The sequence below is a fragment of the Syngnathus scovelli genome, chromosome 14, assembly GCF_024217435.2.
Source record: "Syngnathus scovelli strain Florida chromosome 14, RoL_Ssco_1.2, whole genome shotgun sequence".
NCBI classification, from domain to species: Eukaryota; Metazoa; Chordata; class Actinopteri; order Syngnathiformes; family Syngnathidae; genus Syngnathus; species Syngnathus scovelli.
This window is the reverse complement of record NC_090860.1, coordinates 7,718,197-7,732,756: the sequence shown is the minus strand read 5'-3', so window position 1 is coordinate 7,732,756 and position 14,560 is coordinate 7,718,197. Positions and strand designations below refer to the sequence as shown.

The window sequence follows — 14,560 nt, the reverse complement described above, 5'->3', positions numbered from 1 at the left end:
TGAAACTCCAGTTCTCAGGGCCGCATTCCAACATGTTTTCCAAGATTCCTTCGTTAAGTGCACCTGTGTCAAAAGTTAGGCTCCTGCAGAACGTGAAAATGAACTGATCTTTTCACTCAGGTGTTTTTAACGAGGGTAACCTGGAAAACATATTGGAACGCGGCCCCTCGAGGACTGGTGGTCGACACCCCTGGTTTAAGTGAAAAGTGCCACACCCGCCCTCACCCTCACTTTCTGATTGGCTGTTTGATCTGTGACGTCACACGGCCACTCCATTAGGTACGCTGCCATTTTGAGGTGTACCTAATAACAGGCCACTTTATTAGGGAAATACCATGGTCAAAGGTCACAGGTGTCCAGCTCTAGTCCTCGGGGCCGCATTCCAACATGTTTTCCAAGATTCCCTCGTTAAGTGCACCTGTGTGAAAAGTTTTAGCTCCTGCAGAACGTGAAAATGAACAAAATCTTTTCACGCAGGTGTGTTTAACGAGGGTAACCTGGAAAAGACATTGGAACGCGGCCCCTCGAGGACTTGGAGGTCGACACCCCTGGTTTAAGTGCCACACCCACTTTCTGATTGGCTGTTTGATCTGTGACGTCACACGGACACTCCTTTGGGTACGCTGCCATTTTCAGGTGTACCTAATAACAGGCCATTTTAATAGGGAAAAATCATGGCCTAAGCTGAACTGAAAGCGAAAAGTGCCACATCCACCCTAACCCCCACCTGCTGATTGGCTGGTTGATCTGTGACGTCACAGGGACACTCCATTAGGTACACCACCATTTTCAAGTGTGCCTAATAACTTGTGTATTTGACTACTTGCTCTTTATTTTGTGGGACACCAACACATATTACACAATGTAAAACACATACGTACATATTGTCATATAAAGCACTTAACCAAATGTCAGATTTTTGTTGTCATGCCCAAAAAAAATAAAAACAAGGAATAAAACACCAGACAAGTTTTAACAGGTTTTAATGTTTATTAAAATAACAATAATAATAATAATGATAAAAGTAAATTTCAAACCAGCAATCTAATGTGAAATTGCAGTAGATATATGGATAACAATATTTAGGCGTATATGTGCATACATGTTATTTTAAGTGTTATAAAATCAAGATTATCCAAAGAGAAGCAAAATCTCCCGTTGTTGCGGCGCATCCCTTCATGCAATAAAGTTAGCCGTTAGCTTGGAGAAAACGTGCATAAAAGAAGTGGTGTTTCAGTGAGTGGTTCTTTCTTTCCTTGGCAAATCGTAAATCTACATTCTGGTTTACATAGTTCACGCCAGGAGGGAGACGCAACACGTTCACTGACTGATCCGTTGATGCACGGGAAGGAAGAGAGTTCACCTATTGACTCGTTCGCGAACGGGAAAGTCATGATTCGTTCCCTCACTGATCCGGTCTCGCGATGAACTGGAAATGCAAATCACTCACTCACTAACGCTTTCAACTCTCAGATCCGTTCCGTTGGTGAACGGGAAATGCATTCGCGACTCGTTCGTGAACGGGAAGTTACGTCACTTTCTTCTTCGTTTTGTTTTACGGCGAGGTGGCATCAGCTTCAATGGGCATTACCGACATCTACTGGTTGAAGTCATATGAACTGAAAAAAGAACGATTCACTTTAGGACAGTGGTTCTTAACCTGGGTTCGATCGAACCCTAGGAGTTCGGTGAGTCGGTCTCAGGGTTTCGACAGAGCCCCCACTGAGGAGGTCCGAACATACCTGTTTTATCGTGTAGCTTCTGATTTGCCAGTATGTAATTTGTTGTGAGTTCATGCATTGTGTTGGTTTTGTTCTTTGAACAAGGTGACGTTCATGCACAGCTCATTTTGTACATTAGTAAAAAACATCTATGTTTTGAATTAAAAAAAAAAAAAAAAAATTCACTACTTCGGTGAAGGCGCATATGAAACTAGTGGGATTCGGTACCTCCAACAAGGTTAAGAACCACTGCTTTAGGAAGTTATCCGTTCACTCTCATTCACTGAAAAGATTCGTTTTCATGAACGAATCGTTCACTCACGAGCCAACACTACAGGGGAGCGAATTGGTTGTGTTTAGCCAGCAGGGGGCAAGATCATACAACGTGTGATTGCATCTGGAACTTAGCATTTAACTGAAGTCGTCGTGTCTGCAGGGTATCATCACTCATAGTTGTCAAAAAAGCATTTTATTTTCAGCTGTCTGGAAGCAAATATCAGTGCTATGTTTGAGTGAAAAGAACAAAACACCATTCAAAGTAAAAAGGACCAAGTGTTATTTTAATTCCTACATTTTGTGCCTATCATCATTGCCGTTGTGCAGTTTGTGAATACATTTTCTATTCACCAAATCATAAATTAAAATAAGGTACGTGTCAAAAATCAAACATGCTGATGTCCCAGAAAATTCTGGATTTTTTTGGGAGGGACTGACATCAACATTTGATACATATATTGATTATTAGTAGTATTATTTTTGTCAGGGACAAAACAAGCCAAGATGAGTGTTCAAGAACACTGAAAATAAAATATGCAGTCCTATATTTTTCCCGTTATACTGCATGTTTTAGTAGATATAGTGTACACAGTTTAGCTAGTGTATATAATTGCTGTTTTATCAGTAACAATGACCTTGAAATTTGCACAATTGCCGAGTCATCAGGAATCACACAAAGTGTTTCAAACTTTTTTTTAATCCAAAAATTTAATTGTGAGAATAATTTACATTGTATGACGATGGTCATGACTAAATTACTCAAAAGACAAACTTCTTTCAGGTTTTTCATAAATAAATAATAGCAAATGAATAGGTACACAAAGAGAAACATAAATCCGATCCAAAATAAATAAGATATGCAAGCTACATCAGTAAAATTACTTCTAAATAAATAAATAAATAAATAAATAAATAATATAAATTAATCTACATTCAGAATCATTATGCATGCCATCATATCAGTTTATAAAATATTTTTAAAATAATTGATAACAGAACATGAGCAACAGCAGAAAATAGTTATGTTTTGGTGAAGTATATTATATAATTATATACTGTATATCTCTGTACTGTATATATATATATTTATTTACAAATAATGACTATTTGGCGTTATTCATCCACACTATAGATATGATATACATAAGTTGAAAATAGTTTTCGCTAAACAACTACCTTTTTTTTTAAACAAGTTTGCCTTGTCATAGAATTGTTTCACAGGTTCAAGGAAATCTTGAAGTTTCTGTACTAATGTTTTGATTTAGAAAATGTCCCACTTTAAACATCTCACATCTAGTTCTTCATTTGAAAGCGGAGGGATCCAGAGATGAGGCCATGATGAAATATTGAAAATATGATGGCGCGCGCGTCAATGGAGCAGAGATGATTTGCTTATAGAAAATGGTTAAAGGACGTGGCTGATGTTTTTACAGCGTGTCAAATAAGTGAAAAAAGATGGCAATTCTCGTGGATTGCTGCCCTTACCGTATTTTAATGTGAAACCATCATTTCTGCCCTTAGTGTTTTACGGTGGTTGACTTGCTATTAATTCATTCATCATGCTAGTGACTTCCTGCCAAGGGGGATCTCATCCACTTCTCAGATCCTCCAAAAAAAAAAAAAAAAAAAACAGCCATGGCAGATGTGAGTAAAATGGGCTGAAGTGTTGGAAAATCTAGACAACAATACAATATTTCCAACAGCTGGCCTTGCTATACCGTATTGCTTCACATGGTGGTCAGGGTCATTCATTTCCTCATCTGAAGAGTAATTTAATTGAAAGGATATGTTTGGGTGATTGCTTGAGAACTTCACATTTAACTGCCTCACGATAGCAGTTGCAGTTCTCATTGTATCTGGTAATTGGGTGAATATGAACAATACTTAGAGGGCATGTTTTACCACTTTCATATGCTTTAAATTCATTTGCACTATTTGAACACACGAATCATATTGGAGAACACACAAAACCATAAAATATATGGAAGTGTCTGTGTCTTTCATATTTGCTTGTAAGAAGCAAGGCCTCGTCGTTTGCAAGTGAGCTGTGGTCCACAGCAGCTTGAGCAGTTTTTTTGTGGCATCCTTAAATGGTAACTTTTATGCAAGAGAGCCCTTTGCAGTGGGAAAAAAAGTTGTTCTGCTGTTTGAAACCCTTAGTTGTTGGGTTAGGATAGTGGATCTTTTAAGTGTGCATTGAAAAATATATTAAGAAAAATGAAATGTATATAGGGCATGCATTTTGCACACATTTTGTCCATATTTAAAATGGCATTTTTGTCATGAGCGTGGTCCTATGTGGCCATCCAGTAGCACTGGAGAAAAATTGTGGTTGCCTCCAACCTTTAATTTATCTAACTATTCCTCTCACATGTGACTTGGCCCTCATCTCACTGGCCATTTGCAGCGATCAGCTTATTTTCTACTTGGCAGTTGTGGCTACTTTGTAGTATGCAGAAGGGGAAAATAAAATCCTCTGAGAAATTCACTCAATAGCATTGAACAGCAAAGGCCAAGATTCAGCAATACATTTATCAACAGCAGCTTTCGGAGGGCCCTGTGAGGCTGTTTGCTTGATCTCACCAAGGACCCAAAATCTTACATAAGCTGCTTTGCCTAGTGAAAGGCAGACTGAAAATACCCAGCACAGCGAACAGAGATCCTCACATAACACAGCCCCGCAGCTACACAACAGCACATAACGCCAGCAGTTTGGGGCCCAACGCGGCGCTCACGTCTCCTCTAAGCCAGCATATGTCAGGCCGGGTCTGTCTCTCTCCTGTCTGCCTGCCTCTGTGCGAACAGCAGGGGATTGTCTCTGCGTCTGCCAAATGGTCGGCATCACGTTCACGCACTCCTTCTGTCAAACTGTTAAAAGTCTCTCAAGTCAAGTGAGCAGTAGATGTGTGTCACTTAACGGAGAGACACACAGTCTGGTTTGAATGCACATCTTTTTATACACACTGAGACACGAACCCATCACACACTTTGATGTTTAGAAACAGACAGGAAATTGAGTCAAAGTGAGTCATGTATTTTCCGAAATAAAATCAGTGGGTACAGCCACACAATATAATGAAAATAATGATCCTATATTTAGGGCGGTAGGGCCATCAAGAGGAGTAAAAAACAACTGATTCATGAAGAAGATGTGAAGCTTCATTTTCCCATCACTAGCTACATGCAAGCCTGGTTAGCACATCCGCCTCACAGTTCAGAGGGTGCGGGTTCGATTCCACCTCCAGCCTTCCTTGTGTGAGTTTGCATGTTCTCCCCGCGCCTGCATGGGTTTTCTCCGGGTCCTCCGGTTTCCTCCCACATCCCTAAAACATGCTAGGTGGGCCGATTGAGCACTACGGATGGTTGCTCGTCTCTGTGTGCCCTGGCAACCGGTTCAGGGTGTCCCCCGCCTACTGCCCGATGACAGCTGGGATAGGCTTCAGCAAGCCCGCGACCCCCGTGAGGTCAAAGCGGTAAAGACAATGGATGGCTGGATAGCTACATGCATATGCTTTAACACCATCATACTATATATGCATGTGAGGTCCAGGTATTATTTTTGTCCACTTGAGGTCACCATCCTCATATTGTAATATCCGTGACTTTAAATCATTACTTTAACTGGTGTGACGGCGTCGGTTAAGGCCATCGGCAGGTTGGCTGAGAATGTGCTTGTGCTTACTGTATTTTGTTACTGTTTATTCAATTAAGCCATTGAAAGAGCACCGGATGATGTTTCCATTCCCCCTCTATCCTAACCACCTGTTATGGATTACAATTGGTTCTAACTTGCGTTGGTAGGCGACACCATTTGCTAAGGATGCTTATTTGATCATAGTTGTGTTATTTAAGCCACTTGGACTTTGCAATAGACACATTGTACTTTATATGATATTATGAAATGATTCTAAATTTTGGATATTCTCTGTCTTTTCACATTTTTTCCTCCTGGCATATAGTGAATAATCCACCATATAAGTATGCAAAAATGTGTGATTAACTGAGCCTGCAAAAGGTGAACTGCGATATACTATGTGAGTGGATGACTACATTTCTTTATTATCTCTTGTCCTCATTAGGATAAGTTTGAGTTTGGAGGAGACAATAACTATCCACTGTTGGACAAGATGCATGTCTTAAAAAGATATTTTTAAAAAATGCGAGGGGTGTACTCGTAGGTATTAATTTACGGTAGGCCGCTTTTCAAGATTTTAGGGGCGTAAATCTAAACTGCATCATACATTGTGCCTATGTATGAAGTGTCTGGTGAATGTATGTGAGTTATATTCCAAAAAAGACCTTATCTTGGTTTCAAAGAAGTGCTGATGCAAGACATGCGCATTGCATGCCTGCGTGAGACGAACGATGTGCCACCGGAGGGTAGCGGTGGTGAAATAAAGTCAACACAGCCTCTGACCTGTCATCTTCTCTTTGTCTCTGTCAGCATAGCAGTACTAAAATACACCAAAAACTCAAAAATGTGTACTCTTGCTCTTTTCTTACGTGTTATCATAAAATATATCACATCATCAGAATTTGGAGTTATGTGAATGAGAAGAAAAGTTTGACTGGTCATACAGTAAGTGTAAGCGCAAAATGAGATGTAAATATCTTTCAAGATTCTGCCAAAACAAAGATAAAAAGGCTCAGTTTGAGTGAAATTGTCACAGCGGTATTAATGATTATTATTTAGGACTCATAGTGTGGTACATTATACTATTTTTATTATTACAAACATTTTTTATTATTACAAAAATAAAATGTATTATTATTCTTATTGTGTTATTTAGCTAAATGATGGGGCAAAAATAATATCTGTCATTCACACTGTATTTCTCTTAAAACAAGAATAAACAATGATAAACCAATTGTCTCTTTGACACTGAACCTTATCTTTGTAAAGGCAGAATTTTAATCTTAATGTTGCATTTTATTGACTTGTACTGATTGTGCAAGGTGTCCTTTATAATGTGGGAATCGTGTTTACACTTGATCATTTTGCTCTTACATGAGGGTTCTGTTGTGGTTATCTTACAGCTTGGTGAGACTTTAACAAAAACTAAAATAATATCAACCTCCAGGAATTTTCTGTAACATAATCTGCCGAAGGATACAATTTGCCTATGCATTAGCACTGTGAATTATGGTAAAATAAAATAAAACTGGTTTAGTCAAAAAAAATTAGATGAGGTGTGAACTATGGACATGGTGGAAAAAATAGTTTAAAATTCATATTGAGGGGAAGAAAAAAAACTATTGTTAACTTCAGTCATGTACATTTCCCTTCTGAAACGTGGAATTTGTAATAAGTGCATTAGTGCAATCAACGTATTTTCATCTAAGGACACACAAACAATTTTTCCTACTGCAATGATGTTAATGTCAATATTCGATAGTTTGCAACAGCAGATGTTCAGAAGAGGTGTTTATAATGTGCATGACGATGAGGTCATTTTTCCAACAATTAATCCCATGAAAAATCACCATCCGATTTAGTTAAAAAAGAAGAAGAAAAAAAGAGCTGCATTTCCAACACCTCATTGACTGAGGTATTTGAAGCATTGGCACTTTTAACAATTCACATTAGGTTTGGGAAATAAAAGTCAATTACTGAAAAATTTAAAGAGTTGTAGATTTTCTTAATCTATTGAAAATACTCTTTGTAGCTTAAAGGCTTGGTTGCCAATAGGCTTCCCAAAGCTACACTTTTAAAATGGCACTTTGCAAATGTTGGAAAAACACTGAACGAAAAGCGATGCGGTATGTGAGTGTGGTAATCGGATTACCAGTGAGAAAACTAGTCAACCCGTGCCCAACATAGAGCTCTACTAACTTGGGGACGTGAGGCACATCCTACAGGCCGATGGCGTTGGCGAGGGTCACTGAGGATGGCTTTAAAGATGGCCCAAATAAATAAAGGAGGAGAGAAGAGAAGTCTAGAAAAAAAGGCTAGCTGAGCAGGGAGACAAGTTTCCCTTGAACCTAACTTCTCAAAGTCGAGTCTGAGCCTCGGGAATATAGATCTCGATGCTGTCCGCTCGCTCTGAGGCAGAGTTCTGGCGGAAGGAAGCCGCCCGCTTGGCTGCCATCAGCCGTCGACGCGCCTCCTGCCGGTGCCTGTCGGGGAGGTCCAAGGATTTTTCCCTTGTTACCAGACTCTTCTGTCGAATTGTCTTCTTTGGTACTGGAGCTAGAGGCTTTGGAAAACAATGGCAAACTAATTAGGTGTAGCTGAATAATTTATAAAGAGAAACAAATTAATCAGAACACGATAAACAATCATCACAGGATAAAAGAACATTACTCATTGTTATTTACTATTAATTCCACCTTGCCAAAGTGGCAGCTGAAACGCTGATCATATTTATGACAACTCACTAATTCATCACATCTTTTATTACGGGGCGCTTTGCATCCATAATGTGTTTTGTCCCTTTGGGCCATTGGTTCTCAACTGTTATCACCCTGGGACTAAATAGTTTTATGAGTAGCAACCCACATTTATTGATTTTAAGAACAATAAATGAAATATTTTGTTCAAAAATGGAAAATAGCATTAAAAATGCATGTATTGTACAATATATCGAAAAAATATCGACATCACGATTTTGGCCCATGGAACATGCATATTGCAAAGACATGCAATAAATTTCTTATGGAATTGTTTGAGGATCTGTCTCTTAATATTGATTGATGCAGGATTATAATTATAATTTTCAGCCTCATATCTCTGCAAATCACCAAGACAACAATTTTCCATGTGCATAAACGGGTATGTATATAATATTTAATTTTTTTTACATTCATTTATGCAGCAGAAAGAATCTGTTTTATTATATTTACCTTCTTGTCTGGACTATCTACTGGCCTCCAGTTGTTGCTCTTGATCTGCTGCAGTTGGTCAAACTTCAAAGTGACGTCATCAACGGAGAGCTGCAGCAGGTCCCAGAACCCAGCCAGGTCCTGTGAGGTAGGCCGCGGCATGGCACTGGGGTCCTCCACAATGTAGTGAGGACAAGGGAGATATGTGTTAGTTCTTAACTTGTCTTGTTCTTGTAATATTTTTTTGTCTTTTGTCCTTATTTGAGTAGTACTTAACTTGATGTTCAGTAATTCCCACTGAATGGTTAGTTTCAGCTGCCTGCATATAATTAGCTGACTCGTAACAATAGCCCCACCTTACCCATGTGCAACTGGCAGAGATATTTACTTAGATCGATACAAGGCTTTGTACCATTTTCGTTTTCTCTCACAGCACGATCATCCAAACTACAAAACATTCATCTTCTCTCATGTAGTTTCCCCGCATCGCTTTCCGGCCACAACTAAATGCCCCGAATAGATATCGATTCTCATTTTTGTTGCTTTCCAGAATCAATGACTTTCAGTGGGGTTGATTGAGTCTGTTCGCGTGTCAATGTGCTTTGCAGTTTTGTGACGAAAGGTTGCAAAGAAAATGTGTGTGGCTGAAGTTACTGAATAACTTGGACAAGTGTCTCTATGAGGAGTAAGATGTCTTTTTCTTGACGCTAAACTAATACTTTTAATATTCAATATTATTGCTTTCTGCATCTAACATTATTCAAAATAATTGAATTTGAAATTATATTAAACTGTTTTGGGATCATCGATTGTGGTGTTAATTACTTTTTGATTTTCTTGCTTTTCACGATAAGGCTCAGTTACTAGAATGAAATATTTTGAATGAATGAATGAAATATTTTCAATTTAGTTCAAAGTTGTAACTAGCAGAGCACAGACAAAGGAGGAGGACATCGACTACCTCAGCCATCTTGTGTCGGATGCTCAAAACAAAAAGGGTTCTTGCTTACATCTGCTATTACAATCTGTGGAGTTGTGACAAAAAATATTTTCCGAAAGCACGCACACTTACCAGATTTTGCTGACAGAGCCAATAAAACTGCTGGAATTTCTGCGACATTAGCAGCTGAGCGCTCCCCACAGCACTTCGGATTTTTCCCAAGACTGTAACACAAAGTACATGACATTGTATTTAAAACTGGCATAATTTATTATGTACAATTTTTTGTGTCACTCACTCTCTTCTGACAGATCATTTTCTTCAGCTTCTGCCTCCATCTCTTTACACCAGCCTTCTATCCTCTTGGTCTCAGTATGAAGCAACTGCATGAACCAGCTCCCGTCTCTCCTCAGAGAAGGGGAGCTACGCCCCGACTCACCAGATGTGACTGTATTCTCTTGTGGCGAGGGGGGCTCCAGCTGCCACGTGGGCTCACTTGTGGTCTCTCTGGGACTGGGGGGCTCAGCTGGGGTCCTGTAGTCCTCGCGGTAACTGAAGAGCCCCTGAGTGCGTACGGTTCGCACGGCTCCATACTGGGTGGGCGTGCTGGGCTCTGAGTGACGCTGGAAGCCCCCGCCGAACTGCAAGCCTTTGTCCTCCATGGTGGGGAAGACCTCCAACTCCATGTCGGCTTGCACAGCTGTTGTCACGCTGTTGGAGCGCTTGAACCGGCCTTGTCTTAAGGCCAAGGAGGTAAAATTGCATTGAGAAAAGCCAAGAGGCAATTAATAAAAGTTGTTGACAGCAAAGACTCAAAAGCAGGATTTTACCCTTTCTTGTCATCCTCCACCTGGATCCCAACTGAATGGTATTCCCTGGAGCCTTTGCTTTCGGATTCTGAGTCTGTTGCAGCCTCCACCTAATGCACAGAGCCAATACGAGGCAAGATTGCTGTCATTATGTGAGCCACCACGTGCCTTTATTGAACTGGGACTGAACTTAACTGTCAAAGCTAGTCCGTAAATAGCTCATGATTTATCGAGGTTTATAAGAAAACACGGTTTCTTTCTTTGGCTCCTGTTTGCTTTCTTAAATGGTTATTGTCATATATGAGTTCATCTAAAAACATTGAAGCAACATCAAAACTTAAGTTAATTACACAAATGCCTACCGTATTTTCCGGACTATAAGGTGCACCTAAAAACCTAAAATTTTCTCAAAAGCCGACAGTGCGCCTTATAGTCCGGTGCGCCTTATATATGGACCAAATTCCTAAATTTAAACTGGCCCGAAGCATTGTGTCATGAAATCAATCATAAGTGGCCCGCTGAAGACTATGAATCATGAATCAAAAAGACTATGGATCATTATTTTGTGATTATAAAGTAATTCATTGCATCTGAAGTTGAAATAAAAAAGATAAAATGGAGAATAAAGAATAGAGAATAAAGAATAAATAAATAAATAAATAAATAAATAAATAAATAAATAAATAAATAAGAATAGAGAATAAAATGGAGAATGATTTGATTTGGATTAAATCTGACATGATGCATTAATGGTGCGCCTTATAGTCCGGTGCGCTTTATATTAGGACAAAGTTTTAAAATGGGTCATTCATTGAAGGTGTGCCTTGTAGTCCGTAAAATATGGTAATTTCCCATTTTTAAATGTCACTTTGGAGATACCACAGATTTTCTCCAATCCTCTACCTGTATTGCTGTTTTCATTGAAAATGTATAAATCCCCCGGAGTCATAAGGCAGCAAAATATCACAAAACAAATCTCAGCCATTCGTTAGTTCAAATAAATGAATCAAGACAAGCAGTCTGTTCAGATCAAATGGTAAAATTTGAGTCAATATTGAATTTACATTCATGAGAGGGACAGAACTATTTCCAATGTTGCAGAATAAGTGAAGCGACAACTGTCAGCCAGTCAATGACGGAGCGCTCGATAGAAAGCTAAATAGATACATAGGAATAAATATTCTTGTATCTGTAGTATTCTCTAGAGTTCCATGATTGACAAGTTTCCCATCTGTTTCCAGTCGGTCTCATTTTTGTGTTTACTCATTTCCTCCTGATCTAATTTAGTTGTTTTCTTTGTCGAGTGATCATAATTTCCTGTATGCTCGATGTCGCAATAACTTGGTCTGTCTGCACTCCCGGGTGCCCACTGAACATTTTGTGTCTGGAGAAGAAAGGCCCAACAAATTAAAGGTTTGGTGGCACACAGAATGTGGATATTGAGACATATGGTCACTGCTTGAAGGCAATGTTCCATTTTGTCCCTTTGCTCATTTGAAATCTATGTTTTTTTTTCTGTAGGTTTCCTCACAGAGCAATAACAGAGCAGCACATACAAGAACTGGATGAAATTTATACATCTTCGGTTCAGTTCACTTTTATCACTACAGGGGTAAACCGCTGATGTGGAAGATGACACGAATAAAACATGTTTTGGTATTTTGGCAGAAAGTCTGAAATGAAAGTTGAGTCACATGTTGGAAGCAAAACAAAAGGATGAGCAATGAGGGAAAAAATAGGTTGTATAAAATGTCTTACGAATCACGTGGCGTTTTATTAAGATGCACGAAAGACTTTTGAATTTATTGTTGGTCCTGGACAATCCGAAATGCTTAACCGATACTAAGTAGAAAGTCATGCTAGAGGTGAATAAAGATGACAAAAGCATTTTCAATCACTTAATCTTGAGGGCTAAAGTGAATTAATGAGGGTTACAAATCCAAAATCTCCCAACGTACACCGCGAAAAAAATAAATAAAACAAATAGACAAACGGGCAATCGTTAAATAAACTGCATTTTTAGCCTTTGCTCATTCATCACAAGGTGGGCTTTGCCGTGTTTTCCCTAATTAACTGATTAAATGCAAACATAAATGAAGATGGAGTGAATGAAGCCTAGAGGGAACCATTCACTAGAACAAGCCATAGCATGAGTTGAATCCTAATTGATGGATTGTGGGATGATGATTCACAGGGCCTATTTTTAGCAGCTGAATTGACTACTATGTTTCTCTCTCGTGGTTGTATTATTAAGCAAGAGATGCGGCTTCCTTCAAGACTGACCTGGATCCCTATGGAGGACCGAGGTGTCTTCAGGTACTCCTCAGCCTTAGACACCAGGATGGCCTTGTCGCAGGTGAGTACCGAGCTGTGGCTGTCTGTGGACGGGTGTCTCTTTCCAGCCATGACCCCAGCTGCCTCCATGGCTATTGTTACAGCCTTGGCGCTATCCAGGCTGTCAACTGAGTTATAGAGGGCTCTGCCCGGGTTCAGGCCCAGGGTCAGGCCATCGGAACCCCACATCCCGCCGTGGAGGTGCCTCCCTTCGTGGTAGGCGTCCTGGGTAGACTCTGTGCTGCTTTGGGCTGTGATGGAGATGAGGGGTTTGGAGGTGGTGCGGGGCGGGACGGGTGGAGGGGGCTTCTTGTAGCTTGGTGTGTAGCTGATGGCTGCAATAGAAGACAAATATAGCGCACAGAATGTACATTAAGCGATACATAAAATTACAGTTGCGCTTGGTGAAGGGCAGTGATTCCCAACTGCTGTGCTGTAAGCAATTATTGTGCTACAGGCTATCATCCAAATCCTTGAATTGGACTATAAATTATCCATTTATTGTACAATGAATAATCTTTGTTCATCTATCTATATGAGCCATATATAGTGGCAAGCAGAAAGATTTAATAGTCTTTCACCAGATGACAGAAGGTGCAATTACCCTGTCTGCTGACATACGTACTCATCAGAATAAATAATAGCTTTGATAATAATAATAGCCCAGATCTCATTTTGAGCAAATACGTTTTTCAGAAAACTGAAAGAAGATAATTATTTGAGTATTTATACTTTTCAGGACATATTTGTTTAGTGGTGTGGTGTGAGATTTTTTTAAAATGTAAAATATGTGCCCTAGCTATATAAAGGTTGGAGAACCGAGGGCATAGAACGCATTTTTCTGATTTGTTTTCTTCTTCTAATTAACACAATTCTCTTAAATGAATTAGCTTGCATGTTTTAAGTTACAGTATGATTATTCTATCAGTTGTCACCGATGCAACGCCATGTTGACACAAGTGTGCGTGAACACTTTTTCCTGATATCATTAATTAAGCATGCCGGAGTTGCTTCATCTTGAGTTTCACAGGAAAAATGTGTTGGAGGAACACACAGTCCTATTGACTTAATATTATTCATTTAAACGTGCAAAGCATACAATATAGGACAACAAAAAGTGCGAAAATAAACAAAGTTCAGCGTCAAGACCAATAAAAAAAAGTAACCTTAAAAAAAATCAACAAAAACAATGGTAAATTTGATTGTGCATTATTAAAAGCAAGTACAGTGAATGCCACCAAGTTGCATTTCACTATTTGTGAACTTCTCAAATGGTGAGGTTTATTTTGGGGTGGGTGCCTAACTAAATTTGATTTACCGAAAAACTCACCTTCAAAGTATGTCAAATGAGTAACAGGAATGGTTTAACCAAAAATATCTTTTGAATCCAAAGTATGAATTTTCTCTCCAGTGGGGGTCAGTTGATGTCTACAAAGGCTACTGCAAGTTGCTTCAACGTGACAACTTGCCTGCTCACAAAGCCCTGAGCATTCGACAATTCTTGGGTGAGAAGAACATTCCCGTGGGTGCTAAAGCAATCTCCCCATACACCTAACCTGGCTTAGTGTGACCAGGCTTGACGCTGACCCGGCCTGATGGAGGACTCCAGCTGAGGTCCTCCAGGCAATGTTCTTGTAGAGTTGAGAAAACAGTGTGGT

At 39.5% G+C, this 14,560-nt stretch overlaps 1 protein-coding gene across 2 annotated transcripts in view; it reads right to left on the bottom strand.

Moving 5' to 3' along the window:
* Positions 1–2,678: 2,678 nt before the first annotated feature.
* Positions 2,679–14,560, bottom strand: part of dlgap2a (discs, large (Drosophila) homolog-associated protein 2a) — a 95,749-nt gene continuing 83,867 nt past the window's right edge. For both annotated transcript variants that reach the window (XM_049739750.2, XM_049739752.2), the window contains 6 exons: positions 12,852–13,237; positions 10,590–10,678; positions 10,058–10,497; positions 9,892–9,983; positions 8,841–8,993; positions 2,679–8,194 (listed from right to left, as the gene is read on the bottom strand). In XM_049739750.2, coding sequence (XP_049595707.1) covers positions 7,988–8,194; positions 8,841–8,993; positions 9,892–9,983; positions 10,058–10,497; positions 10,590–10,678; positions 12,852–13,237 — 1,367 coding nt within the window. In that variant the 3' untranslated portion in view covers positions 2,679–7,987. The remainder of the gene's footprint in view (positions 8,195–8,840; positions 8,994–9,891; positions 9,984–10,057; positions 10,498–10,589; positions 10,679–12,851; positions 13,238–14,560) is intronic.